Source organism: Colletotrichum phormii, assembly GCF_030913505.1.
Source record: "Colletotrichum phormii strain CBS 102054 chromosome Unknown BDP81scaffold_9, whole genome shotgun sequence".
Taxonomy (NCBI): Eukaryota; Fungi; Ascomycota; class Sordariomycetes; order Glomerellales; family Glomerellaceae; genus Colletotrichum; species Colletotrichum phormii.
Window position 1 is genome coordinate 757321 of NW_026851451.1, and position 17811 is coordinate 775131.

General features: G+C 54.9%; 7 protein-coding genes across 7 annotated transcripts; 3 read left to right on the forward strand and 4 right to left on the reverse strand.

Moving 5' to 3' along the window:
- Positions 1-210: 210 nt before the first annotated feature.
- On the reverse strand, positions 211-777 carry BDP81DRAFT_393847 (uncharacterized protein; the record flags this gene model as incomplete). The annotated part of the gene is made up of 1 exon (XM_060587876.1): positions 211-777. One exon carries the CDS (start codon positions 775-777, stop codon positions 211-213), a length of 567 nt encoding a protein of 188 aa, XP_060445764.1.
- A 3450-nt stretch (positions 778-4227) lies between these two features.
- BDP81DRAFT_449240 (catalase) lies at positions 4228-6092 on the forward strand (the record flags this gene model as incomplete). The annotated part of the gene is made up of 6 exons (XM_060592382.1): positions 4228-4455; positions 4552-4842; positions 4895-4897; positions 4952-5608; positions 5675-5985; positions 6062-6092. The coding sequence occupies 6 exons, from the start codon at positions 4228-4230 to the stop codon at positions 6090-6092; spliced, it is 1521 nt and encodes a 506-aa protein (XP_060445765.1).
- A 543-nt stretch (positions 6093-6635) lies between these two features.
- Positions 6636-7181, reverse strand: BDP81DRAFT_373502 (uncharacterized protein; the record flags this gene model as incomplete). Its single annotated transcript, XM_060586677.1, has 2 exons — positions 6636-6905; positions 7095-7181. The coding sequence occupies 2 exons, from the start codon at positions 7179-7181 to the stop codon at positions 6801-6803; spliced, it is 192 nt and encodes a 63-aa protein (XP_060445766.1). The 3' UTR covers positions 6636-6800.
- A 2946-nt stretch (positions 7182-10127) lies between these two features.
- Positions 10128-12091, forward strand: BDP81DRAFT_219557 (major facilitator superfamily transporter). Its single transcript, XM_060582776.1, has 2 exons — positions 10128-10656; positions 10781-12091. Exons 1-2 carry the CDS (start codon positions 10291-10293, stop codon positions 11858-11860), a joined length of 1446 nt encoding a protein of 481 aa, XP_060445767.1. The 5' UTR covers positions 10128-10290; the 3' UTR covers positions 11861-12091.
- Positions 12092-12375: 284 nt separating this feature from the next.
- BDP81DRAFT_460739 (PQ loop repeat-domain-containing protein) lies at positions 12376-13622 on the reverse strand (the record flags this gene model as incomplete). Its single annotated transcript, XM_060593687.1, has 3 exons — positions 12376-13218; positions 13328-13493; positions 13564-13622. 3 exons carry the CDS (start codon positions 13620-13622, stop codon positions 12376-12378), a joined length of 1068 nt encoding a protein of 355 aa, XP_060445768.1.
- A 583-nt stretch (positions 13623-14205) lies between these two features.
- On the reverse strand, positions 14206-14862 carry BDP81DRAFT_219573 (uncharacterized protein). Its single transcript, XM_060582777.1, has one exon. The coding sequence runs from the start codon at positions 14744-14746 to the stop codon at positions 14438-14440; it is 309 nt and encodes a 102-aa protein (XP_060445769.1). The 5' UTR covers positions 14747-14862; the 3' UTR covers positions 14206-14437.
- A 115-nt stretch (positions 14863-14977) lies between these two features.
- BDP81DRAFT_460740 (uncharacterized protein) lies at positions 14978-15785 on the forward strand (the record flags this gene model as incomplete). Its single annotated transcript, XM_060593688.1, has 3 exons — positions 14978-15227; positions 15323-15552; positions 15678-15785. 3 exons carry the CDS (start codon positions 14978-14980, stop codon positions 15783-15785), a joined length of 588 nt encoding a protein of 195 aa, XP_060445770.1.
- Between the last annotated feature and the right edge of the window lie 2026 nt (positions 15786-17811).

Sequence of the window (17811 nt, forward strand, 5' to 3'; positions counted from 1 at the left end):
GCTAACCTCCTTTCCCAGAGTTTACGCGTCGTCAATGAGGGTTTGGACAGCAACAGGGCCAGAGAATGAGCCTCTGCGTATCCTCAACCCCGTCTCTAACATTTCTAACACAATGGGGTTCACAACTTTTCAAAGAAATGGAAAAAAGGAATCATCAGTCTAGTTTAAGCTAATCTGCATGGAGAAACCGAAACACTCATTTTTGCCTCTTCAGACCAACATCACCACAAACCCGACCACGACCCCGACCAACATCACAACACCCCACGACTGACCCGTTACCGCCGGCCCGGATCCTCTAGCGGCACCCGGGACGGAAGTGGCCGAGGCCAACTCGGTGGGACACACCGACACCGTAGTCGTGTCCTCTTCCCGCTGTTGCCTCTGCACGATAGGCGGCATCTCAAAGACGCACGTCGGAAGCTGGCGACCGCTTGTCGTCGTCGTCGTCGTCGCGGCCGTCAGACTTGGTCTCGATACTCTCTCTGTCTCCGTGGCGAAGGAGTCGTCGCTTGTTGTAGCGGCAGAGGATGAGGGAGAGGCTCGGTGTGGCGGGTGGATGCAGCCGCCGGCTTCGTGTTTGCCGCATACCGTGCCTTTTCTGCACCACCAGGTCTCGGAGGAGGCGTGGCAGCAGACGGCGTCGGGTGGGATGCAGCCTTCGTAGCAGGGGACTGTATTCCCGGGGCAGACTGTGCCGTCGTCGATGGGTGGCTGGGACGGGGACGGGGACGGGGACGGGGACGGGCTGGATGTTGGTTGGGAGGTTGCTGCCATGGTGAAGGCAAGGAGGAAGAGGGGGGCTGTGGGTGTTGGGAGGAGCATCTTGTCAAGTTATTTGCCTTGTTCGTGGGAGTATCAAGGGAATTTTGGGTGGTGTGAAGTTTGGGTGATTAAGACGCATCTTTCGTGGGCTTCTCCCTGACGGCAAGATTGACGATGCCCCTTTTTATACGGTCTCGATGGCGGCACAAGTATGCCGAGTAATGAATCACATCACGGGAGTCGGCTGGCGGGTGAATGATTCACAAAGTACCTTCGCCTCATCTCTCATCACTCATGATGATGATTCTTCATCACGGAGACACGTCTTGTTTGCTTCCTGAGCTGCGTTACCTCTCTCTTACCTCCTGACGGACATGTTTAGTTCTTCGGGTGCGGGTGCGACGCAGTTTGGAGAGTTTGCCCCGTTTGCGTGCTCCCGGCTCACTTCCCCGTTGAAGCTGGACACGTCGTCCAAGGTGCCATGCGCCTGTTGTTGACGAGACGGTACTTTTTTGGGACACGATTCTGGTGGCTTTTGTCCTGGGTTGCATCAGGGCGAGGTTGTGTCTATAATCGTTGCAACATCCGGACCTGCACTCGATGTGGAGGAACGTCAAGATGATTGGTGAGGCTTTCGAGCGCTCCATCCCGTCTGAGCGGGTACCAATTCAAAGGCTATTAGGTCTATTTACTGGTTGATAACTGTACGCTCAATGCAGCGGAGATAAAGCGTGGCTTTTCCGGGGTGGCGGAGGTCGGTAGGCTTCTTCGCGTTCTCGTTATTACTACTTTACTTCCGCATAGGGCTGGCTCTTTTGAGCTGCATTACTCCCACGGGGCTTGGATTCTTCGTAGGCCTGCTCTATGAGCGATTCTTTGGCTTTACCCCCACAAGGTTGTCGTTCATGATCGACAGAGATACTAGCACTCTTAAGCGAGAGCTCGTAGAGAGGCTCTAATGTAGATCACATGCCCAGATTGCCTAATTCACCGTTGTACCTATCCGCAGTTTCTGGTGACATTGGACGACAGAATACTGGCGATTGACATATCAACATGTCACTGATGAGCTAAATTAAGCACTAGCCACCAATAACATGGTGCTTGTCGCTCATTTCTGCGGACCTTCTGCACCCTTTCACTGCATCGAGTGCGCTCGGAACGGCTCCGGAACACGTTCCGCAGTGGCTACAGGTTCTCTCGAGTCTCGCTCTCGAGGAATCGCGATTGACCAGTCTCCATACAACTTTGAGGCGAATAGAAGGAAAATTCCAAGGCTTCCTCTCGCTAGGGGTGGGGTACATCCCGGAACATGCCTCCTCCCGAGTCCTTTGCTATCGGAACAAGCCGATGGCGCAATACTCCTATTCGAAACCAGTCAGGCAGTGCCCAAACTTTTCTACTTATCATGCCGCAAAAAAATTCCGGTCCAAATGATCTAAACAGGACGAATTTGTTAAACAGATGAAAAGCTTCTGGTTTCAGGACTGAACGCGGGAATCCGGGCGCCTCCGGGATATCGCCGAGATGCGAGGTCTGGCATCTCGGCGTTCTCGGTGCTTGAGACCAGCAGAGCCCGCGGCGGCGGCCCCCGGAAACGCTACCGACGGGAGACGGTTCACCACCCGAGCCAGCGTACCAGCCTGTCACTGCTGCCAGGTACGCGCGCTGAGCCATGTGACAGCGGGAGACAGCAGCTTGACCCGGGGCCTCGGCCATGCATGCCGTTGGGAGGTTCAGAACCACAGCCTCTGAAGATTTGGTAACGCGACTTTCCCGTGGCATATGTACAGTGGTCCTCCTGCGATCTCGGCGATAACCCAATTCCTGTACTCGCTCCACTCGGAGGAGCCCAGGGGAATGCCCATCGCGAATGGGCTACCGCCGGCATGGACTGCCTTTCTGGCCCCGACCCGACCAATGGATGTCATGGCAGCTCACTCGTGTTTACCTGAATTGGGAAATTTTCTATTCTCCCGATTTGGGCAAAAGACACGAGGTGAGCAGAGAGCGGGTCGGGGACCGGTGAGGCGGCGTCGCTGAGCCGTGTCGTAGACTGCAGTGGCTGGCTGTAAGTCAACTTTGAACCCCGAAGCCGGGCTCTGAAAAGTCTCAAAGTTTGATGCCAGTTCATCCAAACCCCGACGGGTACCGGCCAGCCTTCGCTTTCCGGCATGCTATTCAAATGTAAAGTGCAGCTTCGTTTATGGGGGAGGGTGAACATGGCAGACCTGTCTGAATAAGTAGAAAAGCACGAACGGGCGTCCGAGGGACGCAATCCTCGGCGTTCCCTCAAAGTGATGAAAGGCTAGCCTAGCCGTTGATGTGCATGTAAGTGGCCTGATGGACGCCTTCTTCACCAGCATATCCCACCCATGCCGCGCCCCATCCTTTTTTGCTTGTCAGCGAGTTTTCTCCGCATCGCAGAAAGGCTGGAATCTAGATGTTCCCCCTCGATGCCGACATTGACGGAATCTAAAAAGTTTCCCCCCCCGCAACATCTGGGGAGGTATCCGTAGAGCAACAGACTGGGTCATGACTGATGTAGTACCCGGGCAAAAGAGACCAGCTGGGCAATGGTGGTGGAAACCACTCCGTTGTCGGAGGGGCCAGGAGAGACAGTGGACCAATCCGAGAGGTGGAAAACGCGAGTTAGGTCTGAGAAAGTTGGCGGTGGTTGGCGTCGGAACATCAAGTTCACGATAACGCTGTTGAAGGTAACCCGAAGACGTCGCGCTCCCTAGTTGTCATAACAGAGCCTCAAACCAAGGGTGCAGGATTGGAGTTGTCTCTACGTAGTTACGTAGTAGGGCAAGACTAGAGACAACAGATCTGCCACTCAGAAGCAGCAGCAAGATTGATCAGTTCGATCTTTGCACCTCAGCAACGAGAGGCGGAGTGACAAGGGGTGGCTGAAGGACGCTAGGAAACCTCGAGATGGAGCTCTCTGTGGACCTCGGCCAACCCAAGCTTGCATTCGTCTGCTTCCCAATTGGCCGTGTGTCCCACCAAAGCTTCAGAAATCAAAGAGGAAAGCCACCCTGGCCCGGGCGACTTACGTCGTGTCCTGGGGTTTCTGCTTCGTAACTTGAACGCCCTGAGTGGGAGGACAGAGCTCATGGGGCTCCAGAAGCCGAGGAAACTGGGGCAAGTAAGAGGAAGAGGGAGAAAGAAGGAGAGGGAGGGGCCGAGGTGTAAGGAGGGTCCCCTCCCACTTCTGGTATCGTCTTATTTCTTTTCTTTCTGCCATGGAGCTTTAAGAGTATTCATGTTTTCGTCTTCCCTCCATTGGACCGCCCCCCGGAGACCCTCTCTGATCTGCTCTTTTTCGATCTGACTTGCCATTTGCCGCTCCCGTTTGTTGGTGTTTGATCTTGACAAGCAAACAAGCCATCCCTCCGACTTTGAAAGCGCAGAACATCTCCCCCAACTGAATCGACGAGGACGAGAACCGCCGACAAGATGGGTTCCGAAGACGAGAAGCCTTCTACCTACCGGTATAACGAGAAGCCGACTTACACCACCTCCAATGGCGCCCCCGTCGAGAACCCCCAGGCGTGGCAGCGCATCGGTCCCCAGGGCCCTCTGCTGCTCCAGGACTTCCACCTGATTGACCTGCTGGCCCACTTTGACCGCGAGCGCATTCCCGAGCGTGTCGTCCACGCCAAGGGCGCCGGTGCTTACGGCGAGGTACGTGAGACGATTTCTGTCGTGTTGTGTAGGGCGGCGGGTGGCCCGGTGCTCTTCGAGAGAAAATGCTGACCAGCGTGCGCGCACGGCGTACAGTTCGAGGTCACACATGACATTAGCGACATCTCCTCTATCGACATGCTCAACCAGATCGGCAAGAAGACCAAGGCTCTCGTCCGTTTCTCGACTGTTGGTGGTGAGAAGGGCTCTGCCGACTCAGCTCGTGATCCCAGAGGTTTCTCTGTCAAGTTCTACACCGAGGAGGGCAACTGGGACTGGGTCTACAACAACACTCCCATTTTCTTCATCCGCGACCCTGTCAAGTTCCCTCCCTTCATTCACACACAGAAGCGTCACCCGCAAACTAACCTGAAGGATGCTACGATGGTGAGTGTTGAAACCCCGACTCTTATGAGATGACTTGAGCTAACTTGAACAGATGGTAAGCAGTGATGTCTCGAAACACATTACAAACTCATTCTAACTCAAATTTCAGTTTGACTACTGGACCAAGAACCAAGAGTGCATTCACCAGCTGATGCACCTGTTCTCCGACCGCGGCACCCCTTACTCTTACAGACACATGAACGGCTACTCGGGCCACACCCACAAGTGGACCAAGCCCGACGGTTCCTTCGTCTACGTCCAGATCCATCTCAAGACGGACCAGGGCAACAAGACCTTCACCAACGAGGAGGCCGGCAAGATGGCGTCTGAGAACCCCGACTGGCACACCCAGGACCTCTTTGAGGCCATTCAGCGCGGCGAGCACCCCAGCTGGACCGTCTACGTCCAGACCCTCACCCCCGAGCAGGCCGAGAAGTTCAAGTGGAACGTCTTCGACCTCACCAAGATCTGGCCGCAGAGCGAGGTGCCTCTCCGACAGTTTGGCAAGCTCACTCTCAACCAGAACCCCGAGAACTACTTTGCCGAGATCGAGCAGGCCGCCTTCTCCCCCTCCCACCTGGTCCCCGGAGTCGAGCCGACCGCCGACCCCGTCCTGCAGTCCCGCCTCTTCTCGTACCCCGATACCCACCGCCACCGTCTCGGCGTCAACTACCAGCAGATCCCCGTAAACAAGCCCCTCAACGCCTTCAACCCCCTGCAGAGAGATGGCGCCATGGCCGTCAACGGCAACTACGGCGCGAACCCCGTACGTCCGCCCCCCTTGGTCCTGATATGTACATTATGTACGGGAAGCCAACTAACTCTGCCCCAGAACTACTCCTCAACCTTCCAACCCCTCACGTACAAGCCCGTCAAGGCAGTCAACACCCCGCACGAGCGGTGGGCCGGCGCCGTCGTCACGGACCTGTTCGGCCCCGTCAAGCCCGAGGACTACGAGCAGGCTCTCGGCCTCTGGAAGGTCCTCGGCCGCCAGGAGGGCCAGCAAAAGAACTTTGTCAGCAACGTGTCTGGCGCCCTCTCCGGCGCCCACCCCGAGGTCCGCTCGCGCGCCTACGAGATGTTCTCGCGGGTTACCCCCGAGCTCGGCGCCGCTATCATGAAGGAGACGGAGAAGATTGCCGAGTATGTTATTTCTTCACCTATCCCTGAGGCAGAACGTCTTGATGATTGCGGACGTGTGACTGACTGTTTTACCCAGGCCTACCAAGGATGTCCGCTCCAAGTTGTAAAAGTATGGATGGAAAAGTTGATGAGAAACGCCTGGGTTCACGTTGTAGAAAGGCGCTCTGAAATCTTGATAAAGTACCAGAGCTGCAAGAGTCGACGTAGCACGAGACGTGCCATCCGGTATTCAGCTCGAGGCAAGATGAGGAGGGGTTTTCGAGATACCCAAGTCACGAGGGCACCGACGAGACAGATTAGTGCCGGACAGCTCAGCGTACTTCAAGAAGAAAAGAGAAAAAAAATCGTAATTGTTCAACAACAAAGATGAAAATCCTACAAAATTGTGACATTGTCACGGGCATGAAATCCAATGCCCTGGTATATGTTTGCGCCTGAATACCCCCCTCGACCACTCAAGCCCCCATCTTATGTCAAATCCTCACTTCTCGTCGGTCTATACGGAAGAAGTGACGACAAGACGCGTGGCGACGACGGATCTCCTCCTGTCTAGTTTGCCTTCGGAAACAGATACGCAAAAGGGTGTACTGTTTAGACGGAACTAGCAGCAACAGCAGCAGCACTCGCAGCATTCGTAGCAACAGAGGCCGGCGCAGAGGCCGCAGCAGACAGCCTATCGAAAGAGAGTTGTAACGTTAGCCAATGTGTGCTTCTACTGGACAGAAAAAGCATCCCTCGCGTCTCCAGTCACTCATTTCTGATTCCGCGCAACTTTGTTCCTGATTTCGACCAACATTACAGGTTGCGTAGGATTCTCAAAGGAAGGGGGAATTGGATTGTGGTTTTGTTTCACTTACTCCGCCATCGCCACCGCCTCGCAGGTTCGCTGTTTGATCCATCGTCATCGGCTGATTTGGGCCCTACAGGGTTTTCAGGCTCCGGTTAGCTCGGGAATCGGGAGGTTTGGTTGGACTCTCTGAGCTTCCTGGTGTACCCCACTCGATGCGCGACGATGATGGGGCTCATCGTGGGAAGCGTTATCGAGAAGGGGAACACCAGACTAACGTGCTGATCTGTTTTGGAGGTGACTGAAGGGGGCCGCGACATACAGGTTGCTGAGAGCTAATATTGTGTTCCGAGAGCACGGCTGGCGCAGGCTCTCTTGGCATCTGATTGTACTCGATCTGGGACGACATTGCTTTTTGCGTTGTTTGTGATTACGGATTACAAGGAGGAAATTGTTCTTTGACGTGTGGTATGTATTCGATCGGAAGACTTTGTGTGAAAACTGGCGCGAGTCTATTCAAATCCGTTTGCTCGTTCGTGGTTGATAGAAACGAAGGTTGTGGTTTGTAGTTGTGGTCTAAGTCGAGAGTCGAGTTGACGTTCCTTGTGTGCAAGAGACAGAAAAGCAAAATCACACCTGGAACCCAGCCACATCGAACGCGCAAACAGCGATTGACCGTTTTATTTAAAAGAAGAGCCAAGACAAAAAAAAGAGTGACAGGGCACAGGAAGAAAGTTATCTAGGAACCCGAAGTTTGAGAGGTGCGTGGCCCACGGTGCGTCCGGGGGCCACCCCTTCTCCCTTCCTGCATGATGAAAGGCGGACTTTCGAGTTGAGGCCCAGCTTGGCGCTCAGGTGCAAGGCAAAAGAAAATGGCGGAGGGACCAGAGTGACGACCGTGGGCTGACAGGCCTGGTATCTCTCTCTCTTTCGGGTCTCTGCTACTACAAGTACATACCTTGCCTTGTCTACCTTATGTCCCCGCAGGTTGAGTTTCCGTGGACGAGGGAGAGGGGACCCTCTGTACCTACGACACCCGGTGTGTAAGAGTCACCTCGAACCGGCACATTGATTGCGAGGGAGGTTGGAGGTCCACTGCAAGGATGGACGAGGCTTAGATCAGGCGGTCCCCTCCATCTTGGGACTCTAGGATGGGAGAGGGGGGCTCTGGTTCGGTGTGTTTGGGGTTTTGGGATGTCTGAAGGGTTCAAGCTGCCGACCGATCTACGTCTCTTCTTTCTTACGGTTCTCTCATTCTTCTCTACCTAGGTAACATTCATTTGCGGGCTTGAGTTGTTCTGTGCTGGCAGCGTGATGCGAGCTCGGGGTATCCTTTCTTGCAGACTGCGCTGAGACAGGGCTTGCGCCTGACCCTTTTCGTTGCGTGGTTGCAACTGCGGTTGAACGCGTGTTGGGGGGATCCCAGGATGGAGAAGAGGAGGGGGGGGGGGGGGCCAAACGGGGGGTGGAATGACCTCAGTTTGGGGGAAGAGAAATCTCTCAAGGGGATTGGATCGGAGGGGGAAAGGGATACCGAATGCGGTTTGTGTCGGTTATGGGCAGAATTGGGTGAGGCACCGTCGCACGGTGAAGTGGTATTAGACAGGCAAGAAATGGGAAACTCTGTTTTGCTGACCTTGCATCGCTTTTTGTGTCTTGGGAGTTGGGATGAATGTGCTCTCTTTTCTTTTTTCGGTGTCAGTCGTCCTTTAGTTGAGTCTATGCAATGCGGTGTGCGGGTCACTGTAGGAAGACGAGCCAATGTTTCCATTGTCTTTTTTTGCTATGGATCCAAGTCCGTTCGCAATTAGTGTAAGGCGTACTAGTCTTACCATAGTTTTCCTTTCTATTTTCCCTTGATTTTCTGAAGAGTCCTCACACCCGGAAAGTTTGTTGCGCTGTCACACACCGGGCAGAGAGATTTACCTATCTTCGGTGACATGTTGGAACTTGCAAAGATCCCGGAGGACCCGATCGCGCGGGATCGCGCGACGCTGACTCGTCGCCAGTTGATGGAAAGTGCGGGACAACTGCCACAGCCGCGCCGAACCCGAGCGCGATCTGACGTGGTATCCGTATTTGCGGATGCTATTACTCTAGATATGTAGGGTTACAGGGTCTATGGACTATTTTCGGGCCTCAGAAATATACGCGGGAAACATTAACCCCCCCCCCCCCCCTTCCCACTCAGCCTCGGCTGGGTCCTTCCTCCTCAAACTTGGGCGAGTAAACGATTCAGGAGAGACATTCTGCTTCTGGCGTCGCGGCGAATGATGTTTTGGGAACATTCTTGCCGCTGGGGAAAAACGTGGCCAAGGGAATTTGGCCGGGATTTAGGTGGAAGCCTAGAATGGGGTTTGGTGGCATTTTTTTCCCCAATCCGAAACGGTGACACTTTAGATGGAGAGTCCAATGAGAGGGGGCAAGGCGTAGCATGCAGTGCGTTTGAGGCTTGGTTGGACTGGAGATGCAGCTTGTATGGGATGGTTCACTGCCTGCTTCCAAAGCGGTTGCTGGTCGGCGGGGGCTATGTGACCGTACCTTAAACCCGTATCAGGTACGAAAAAGGAGTCGCGATGGTGGAGTTCCAACACGACATCCTTTAGCCAGGATTCATCGGCCTGATTTGCCGACAAACCTCCTTGGCTTGCGGTGAAGAGGACGGGTATCTTTGCCGGATTATGCAGGGGATCGGGCAGACTTTGTCGAGGGAGATCCTACGCAAGGCTGACTACAGAGTCCCTTGGCGTCGGACCTTGAAGCGGGTAAAACGGGGGCCTTTCTCAAGTCACGGCCGCCGCTGGTCGGAAGGGCCGCGCCGCTTTCGGGGCCGAGCAGTGGGTCTCACGGCGCCGGACATCGGGGACCCAATGAGTGTCTCAGCAGGAAGTACCTTGAATGCCAAAAACCGCCGACATTGCTGGTCAAGGGGTCTCTGGTACTACCCTTAGTAGTCAGTGCTCTCGTGTTATCACTCTAGAGTCTAACACAGCACCTCGCGAATACTTTCTAAATTGGTCAGATCAGTAATCATCGCCACAACAAAAAAAAAAAAAAACGAAACCCCTGCTTCTCACATAAAAACGGAAGAGTGGTCGACTTAACAAGCACAGAGATGAACAGAGAGCGAACGAAGGGTAGATAAGCAGAGACTGTGACCCCAATAATCAATCTCATTAAGACTTCAGACATATCAATATCCAGGATAGGTACCTGAAAGACACGGAGTCTCTGCCGCGGATCAGCGTGCGCCCTCCAGAACCAACATTGTGGATTTATGGAGTAGCCCGCCCGTCATCCCTTGTCAACAAGTCAATCGGAGGGCGTAGAGTGGGCTCCCCGCCCCCCGGCCGATCAGCGACTTCAAGCTTAAAAGGTGCCGGCCTCACATAAGCGTTAATTCCAACAGCTGCAAAGACATCTCCTTTCTCATTTTCTTTTCTTGGGAAGTGAAAACGGGAAAACGTGGATTCATCCGTTCCTTATTTTCCGTGGTGTGCCTAGCAAGAGTCGCGACCATGTCTACCTCGCAAACGGAGCTCCAGTACCTAACCCCGCACACCGAGGCCGGGGTCGGGGGCAAGATCTCGGTCCCGGAACCCTCAAAAGCGGCTGCAGAATTTCGTTCCGTCGGAGGAAGCAGCGGTGACGAGACTGGCGTCGCCGGCGTGCTCAACGACTCCCACAGCGCAAGCCAGGAGTTCTCCTCCCTCCCGCCCGTCGACGGCGGGAAACAGGCCTGGCTCTTCTTGGCCGCCTGCTTCGCCGTCGAGATGCTCGTCTGGGGGTTCCCCTTTGCCTTTGGTGTCTTTCAGAACTACTACTCCACGAACCCACCGTTCGCCGGACAGGGCAACATCGCCGTCATCGGTACCTGTGCCATGGTAACCCCCCCCTTCCCCCCTTCCCCCCTTCCCCCCTTCCCCCCTCACTCTTCTCACTGATACTCAACCCTCAAACTCCCGAAAAGGGAGAGATATCCTCAATACTAACTCATCCACTCCAAAGGGAATCATGTACCTAGGCGGCCCCCTCCAAACTGCCCTCCTACGCCTCTACCCGCGCCAAACCCGCTACGCGCCCATCGTAGGCCTCCTCATCATGTGCTTCGCCCTCGCAATGTCCTCCTTCTCAACCACGGTAACCCACCTCATCGTCACACAGGGCATCTTCTATGCCGTCGGCGGCAGCATCACCTACATGCCCTGCATCGTCTACATTGACCAGTGGTTCGTCCGCCGCAAGGGCTTCGCCTACGGCATAATGTGGTCCGGCACCGGCCTCGCCGGCGTCCTCCTCCCCCTGCTGATGGAATACCTCCTCGGCACCCTGGGCTTCCGCACGACCTTGCGGCTGTGGTCCGGCCTGCTCTTCGCCCTCACCGCGCCCCTGGCCTTCTTCATCAAGCCGCGCGTGCCCATCACGACGTCAACGGACGTGACGCACGCCCGGCCGTTTAATAACATGCGCTTCCTCCTATCCCGCCCGTTCCTCCTCCACCAGGCCGCAAACACGATCGAGGCCCTAGGCTTCTTCCTGCCTGGTATCTACCTCCCTTCCTTCGCCCAATCGACCCTCGGCGCATCCCCCTACGCCGCAGCCCTCACGATCCTCCTCATCAACGTGGCGTCCGTCGTCGGCTGCGTGGCGATGGGCACCCTCGTCGACCGCTGGTCCGCGCCCTCGTGCCTGGCGCTTGCCAGCGCCGGCGCCACCGTCGGTACCTTTTTGTTATGGGGCCTATCGTCGAACCTGGGCGTGCTGTATCTATTCTGCGTCGTTTATGGACTGTTTGCGGGCTCGTATACCTCTGCGTGGCCCGGTATCATGAAGACCGTGACGGAGCATGAGAGGGTGAAGGGTAGGGGCGTCGATCCGATCATGGTGTTTGGCATGTTGGCTGCCGGGCGCGGGGTTGGGAACGTCATTTCGGGCCCGTTGAGCGAGACGTTGGTCAAGGGCGCGCCGTGGCGGGGTGAAGCTGGGTTTGGGTATGGGAGTGGGTATGGAACGTTGATTGTGTTTACGGGGGTGACGGCTTTCGTGGGTGGTGCTACGTTTGTGTGGAAGAGGCTTGGGTGGTTGTGAGCTAGTATCACCCATCTGAAGAGTCAAGCAGTTTGGGAAATAGAGGTAATATACTAACATTTCTCTTCGGTAGCAATCCTATCTTCAACCCCCAAAATTGAATATACCACCGGGGGTCGAACTCGTGGCGCGGAGGCTGAGAGCGAGCAGTCTCAACAAAAACGCCACGAGGTCTCCTCGTCCGATAGTGAATGGTCAAAGGAGTATTTTGTAGATCTAGTCTTGCGAGCCTCGCAAGATTCCCGAGGCTCCTGCCTCCTTCATGCAACAGCCAACTCACGTCCCTCCTTGGAGCTGCCCCCGGCTCACCCCCTTTTTGATTTTCCGTAGCGGTGAAGTAACCAGCCTTTTATTCCTATGCCTCTTGATTCCTATAATGCGATAGATACTTTTATAGTAAAAAACAATGACCACCAACCCTTTTTTCCGTGTATCGAAGACGCCTTAGATAATTGTCACAAATGCGATTCTGCAAAACCAGTAACAAACAGAAAAAGATTACTCTCAGGACCCTCTCATGGGTAGACAGAGTCACCACGGGCGAGCAGCGGTCGCTGATCCCACTGGTCCTCGTCAATGCTCTGGTCATCCTCCTCTTCGTCGTCGCTCGCGAACTCGTCCGTGCGGTACATGAAGTACTGCGCAAAGATACCCATATCAAGCAGCAAGGTACCCAGGCTCCCCGCCAACCAGCTAAGGTTGACGAGCATGTAGCGGCCGTAAATGGCGTTCGCCTCGCCGGGCGCGCACTCATCATGCTTGCAGCGCGGGTCGTACGCGAAGATGCTCAGGACGTACGTCAGGTTGCCGAGGCAGGCGAAGAGGAAGAAGAGCATGCTCACGCCCTCGGTGGACTTGCGGCGGTAGTTGAGGAGGAGCTGGGGCAGGCGGGAACCGAGGTAGAAGACGGCGCAGAGCCAGCCGAAGACCTGGCCGAGGGTGTTGAAGGTCAGGGCGTCGCCGTCATTGGTCTGGTGGCCCGGTTCTTCGGCGTGGGAGTACTTGCGGCTCAGGAACCAGCCGACGACACCGGCGGCGCAGACCATCAGGACGGCGGTGGTGTTCCAGGCGATGGCCTGGAGTGCGGTGGACGGTCGCGGGGGAGGGGCCGGGGCGCCGACGCCGGCCTCGGGCCGCATGGGCACGGCGGGGGAGAGGTTGGACCAGTCCGAGCCTCGGCGCTCGCGTTCGACGATGGGGTTGGGGAGGAGGCCGGTCCGCTCGTTCGGTTCGCCGGTGCGGTTGCGCGGCTTCGGGGCCGGGGGCACGACCTCGTCCTTCCAGGTGAATCCCCTGTAGTAGAAGCACTGGGCCAGGAGGACCATATCGGCAATGGTGTAGTAGATGGCGAGGATGATCTAAGGGATAGGGAGGAGTCATAGCGTCAGCCGGGGTTCTCGATGCACTCTGAAGGTGGGCTGGAGTAGGGACGGTTGGCAAGGGGTTCTCTCTTTCTAGGTGACTCACCATGGTAGGAAGGACGCCCTGGAGGACGGCGCCCAAGATGTTGAAGACATCGCCGGCGAGCCAGACGATAATGAACTGCAGCGAGAGACCGTCTGCGCTGCCGCGGCGGAAATTCTCGAGGATCTGGGGGGAGAAGACGACGACCCAGCAGGCGATGGAGATGGAGCTATGCGCATTGAGTAAGCATTAAGGATGCAATTGGTCGATTTAGTGACGGGATGGAAAGTCATGCTTACCCGCAGATGCCAGAAATGGCCTCGACGTCGAGGTTGAGTGGTGCGGTAGGGGGCGCCATGATGCGATTTCGGAGGGGGGGGGGGGGGGGGAATGCGACCAGAGAGGATTAACGAAAGGGGAGTAGATGCAAGCTTTAAAAGTGAACAGAGATTTCTATAACAAAGAAGATTAAACGACGAGATGGATCAATTCTACAAACAAATGCCAAGTGCTCATCCAAGATGCACGCACCAGCAACAATGGCTTCGGGGAAAAAGAGATGGAGGAGAAGTTCTGTCCCTCCCAATATCTGACGATGAAAGTAGGAAGACTTTTTCTCTATGCACGCCACCCGGAATGAGACATTTGCATTCGCGAAGTCACCACCAATTTGCAGGGCCCTTTTTTTTCTCTGTCCCGGTCGCCGCTCGCGCCATCAGGGTCCACGTGCGCTGGCAAGTTTTCTCTCAGCTGGGATTTTAGCGACTGGCCACGACGTCACCGACCACGCCGGAAGAGGGAACCAAAATGCGGGGGAATCAAGCGCTAAGGATGCGCTGAAACACCCACTTTTTTCCACAGCTGGCCGTCCTTGCTCCTTTGCTTGAGTCGCTCGGGGGGCAGCTTTTGGTGCATTTCAGCTTCGCCTAACTTTCAGGCGGGCCTTATTCATGCTTTACGCCGTGTATATCCGACATTGAAGATGGACGGTCTCTCTCTCTCTCTCACGTTGAGTAGGTAGGTACCTTACCCTAAGCGGAAAGACTTTGTGTACAGCCACGTGCGCCGAGGAGATGTATGAAGCTTGACGAGGGAATGGCTGGCTGTATCTGCTTGAACGCATCGTTGCATAAGGTAGGTATTCTTACACTCCCTTAAGGTAATCGGCGGTTTTTAATATATGCGTCGAAAGAGTGGTTCGCCTCCTAGAACATTGCCGACGTGATGCCGCTTTGAAAACACATACACGTGCACGTCGTCTGCGCGGCGTCTTCGACCAAGAACCATCGCCTGCAGTGCAGCGTGGTGCCCTTGGGTGGGTCCACGGGAACGGCGGTGTACCCCTCGCCCGAACCCGGCACCGTAGTGGGTCCGCTGAGGGAGCGGGGCCGTCATGGTGATGTCGGCGCTCTGCGGGCCGAGGCAGAGCGCACTCCTCAAGGCGTCGCGACGTGAAGTTTCGGGCAGTCGAGTTTCAGCCATGGATTACAGCGGCTAATCTCGCCGACGGTCAGGTTTTGCGCCATTTCAATATACTCGTAGATAAATCACACAGTCGGCGAGCTCGCAACCCAAGCAACGCCCATCTCGAACTGCCCCGCATCGCATGAGCTCCCCGCGACATCATGCAACGTCCAACGACCACCATTCACACAATATTCTCGTCGATCAAATTCAACGGCCTCAAAAATTCGGACGACAGACGACTCAGGAATGGCGGAGCGCCCACAGGCACAAGATCCCAGCGGCTTGTCGACGCAGTTCCGCAGTGCGTTACAAGACCTCAGCGACGAATCGAGCTTCGTCGTCGTTCGCACCCCTTACGCTGTTGATAGTGACGAAGCACAATGGGCCGCCGCCTTGGTGAAGCTGCGTGCCTACGCCACGCCGGACGAAGATGACGCCGAGATGGATCCGGACACCCTTAAGCTGCCCCCCATAGCCGACTGCATCGTTCTACATGGTGCCGACTACGCCTCCAGGCGCAACGCCTTCAACGGATGGATCACGAATCCGTTCGCCGCGAGGGACCCTCAGCTGTAGCTAATGACCACAAAGAGGACGAAGAGCGGCCGTCTGACGTGCGCCGCGAAGCCCTCATCCTCGTCGACGAGCCCGCGCTCACTTCGCTGCTCAAAGCGCCAGACTTTGTCACCGGAAAGGTCCTTAACCTCCACTCGGAGCCTTGGGTTGCCGCCGTCGACGCCAAGGGCCCAGCGAGTGTGTCGGGCGGCGGGGGAGGCCTGTACATGGGCTTCACGAGGTCGCGCGCGCGTTCTGAGCCAGCTGTGGGAGGACATCGGCCCGCGATCTCTGGCATGGCTGAGTCCTTTTAGAGAGTACAACGGCCAGGTCCCGTTTTATGACGGTTCTTCGCGGGGCAAGCTCGTCGATCCTGCTGGATGGGCTGGAGGGACGGTACAAGTTCCCACAGGGTACGCCGAGAGGTGCTAATGGCGCGCAGGCCATGTTGGAGAAGATTGCGCGAGCTATTGGCACGGCGGATGGTTCAGGGAGTTGACTTTCGTCATAAGGGGCGTGGTACCAGAAAGGGAGAACCCAATATTCTCCGCCATCTGACTATCCTTCGGGAATCATGCAACGACTATTTCGAGTTTGAGGTACCGTCTTCGACTCTTCCTAGCTCTTTCAAGGAATTTTCTGTATTGGAGAGCATTGAAATGACTACCAGCGTCGTAGCGGGCGATGACATGCGACTACAGGGCACCCTTGCCTCGACTTTGAGAAGCTTCTTACTTCGACAAGAAACAGTTGACATCGATGCTTCCTGGAAGGAGGGCTGGGCCCGGTGTTGGATGAGATCCTTGTCATGTCCCAATTATCAACGCCATACATGACGAGTATGTGGATAGGTCTCAGGGAGCCATCCGTAGAGGGTGAGCAAGCAAACCAGGATCTCGGGAAAGGTGCCAGCGAACATATCAACTTGATGTTTCCTTCTTCGAGCTCTGACAGAAGCGGACAAGTAATCCCATACTTGAGACGTCTCGTCTGAGAATTTGATCTATAGTCATGATGTTATTCCTGCTGGATCTGTATGTAGACTATTGTGGTGAAAGGTTGTAATTCCGCAGCGCCATGTAAAGGAAAAGGAGGTCTCCAACTCTTCAAATTTTCTACCAGAGTCTGAAAGAGTATCGGGGGTGGAAGAATTACAAGCTGCCCTGCTCAAGCTTACCTGGCCGTTCATCGACCTGGTCGCAAGAAGAAGGTAAACATGGCCAAGAGAAAAACAGTTGGCAGTCTCGCATAGAAAATGTCTACAATTAATGCAATGACATGAGGGGTAATCTCATCCAAGCCCTTCTTTTCATAAACCCTGGCGAGTCGCCAAGTCCAGGTAGCGGTGGTTAGGAGCAAATTGCCCCACAACCATGATCCTCCCTAAGTGAAGAGTCAGTCATTTCTATTCAGTTCTCTGATGAGGGAACAAGAAGTGTCTCACCACTGATTGGAATGGTATACATAATAGAAGCCCTATAAAGAACAGCAGGATCTTGATCATGCCTTCTGAAGCAAGGTCTTGCGATGCAAGTTGTAAGTCCCCCGCTCCTGGCAGCCCCAGGACATGGTATTGCTTCATGATCGAAATCGATATTTGTATTCCAACGACGCCCAACGCCATCATCCAACCAAGGGCGTGAGAGGCTTGACGTAATATGAACCAGAAGCTTCGTACTTGCTGCCTTTCTCCGGGCTGACCCCAGAATAGGAGGCCTAGTTCTCCGACGAGCAACAGAACGCCTGCATGTACCAGTGAGAGACAAAATCCATCAACAGACTCGAGGTATTCGCAGGCGTTATAGTATGATTTTGGAATGTCACACTTCTGTCGAGTTATCCAAATAATTGAGCAAGCCTTGAGTATAGAAATCACAAGATCACTGAGAAATCCAAGCTGTGAGCTTCCGATCCGTGACATTCTACTTGGACACTCCAACCCATACTTGATATGACAATGATACTTTCAGTTACTTACATGACTAAAAGACGTTCAAGCGCCCAGAGCATTCGTCTTGCTTGTCTAGTGACCTTTTTCTTCTTCCCTATCTCCGCCCAGGATGTGTTAAACAGCTTGAAAGCAGACACAGAGAGTAGAATGAAGGTCATTGTGATCGTCAAAAGTGGGATCCTCTGAAATTGATGCCATAGTTGGGAGTTCCCAGCAGCCAGCGAGGCGACTTTTCCAGCGGCGCATAGTAACGCTGCGTCGGCATCGGAACTGATAGGCGGATTTGACTTGTTCATTCTAATAGTCTCCCGGGTTTTCGTATGGTCTGCGCTTTTCAATTGCTAAAAGAGGATGTACTGCTCCTAGTTGTATGCTCTGGTCCCTACGGCGAGTTGCAAGGGTTTTGGCAGTTGACGTCACCTCGCAATGCCAATGATGACTTGCATCCTCAACCTGCGGACAATGTCACTCTTGTAAAACCCAATTTTGGTTAAGCATTTGAAGCATTCCAAATTCTAAGCGGCACTTTATGCTTGTGGAACGTGGTCTTCATCTATTGGGTGCGGTCTCGGGG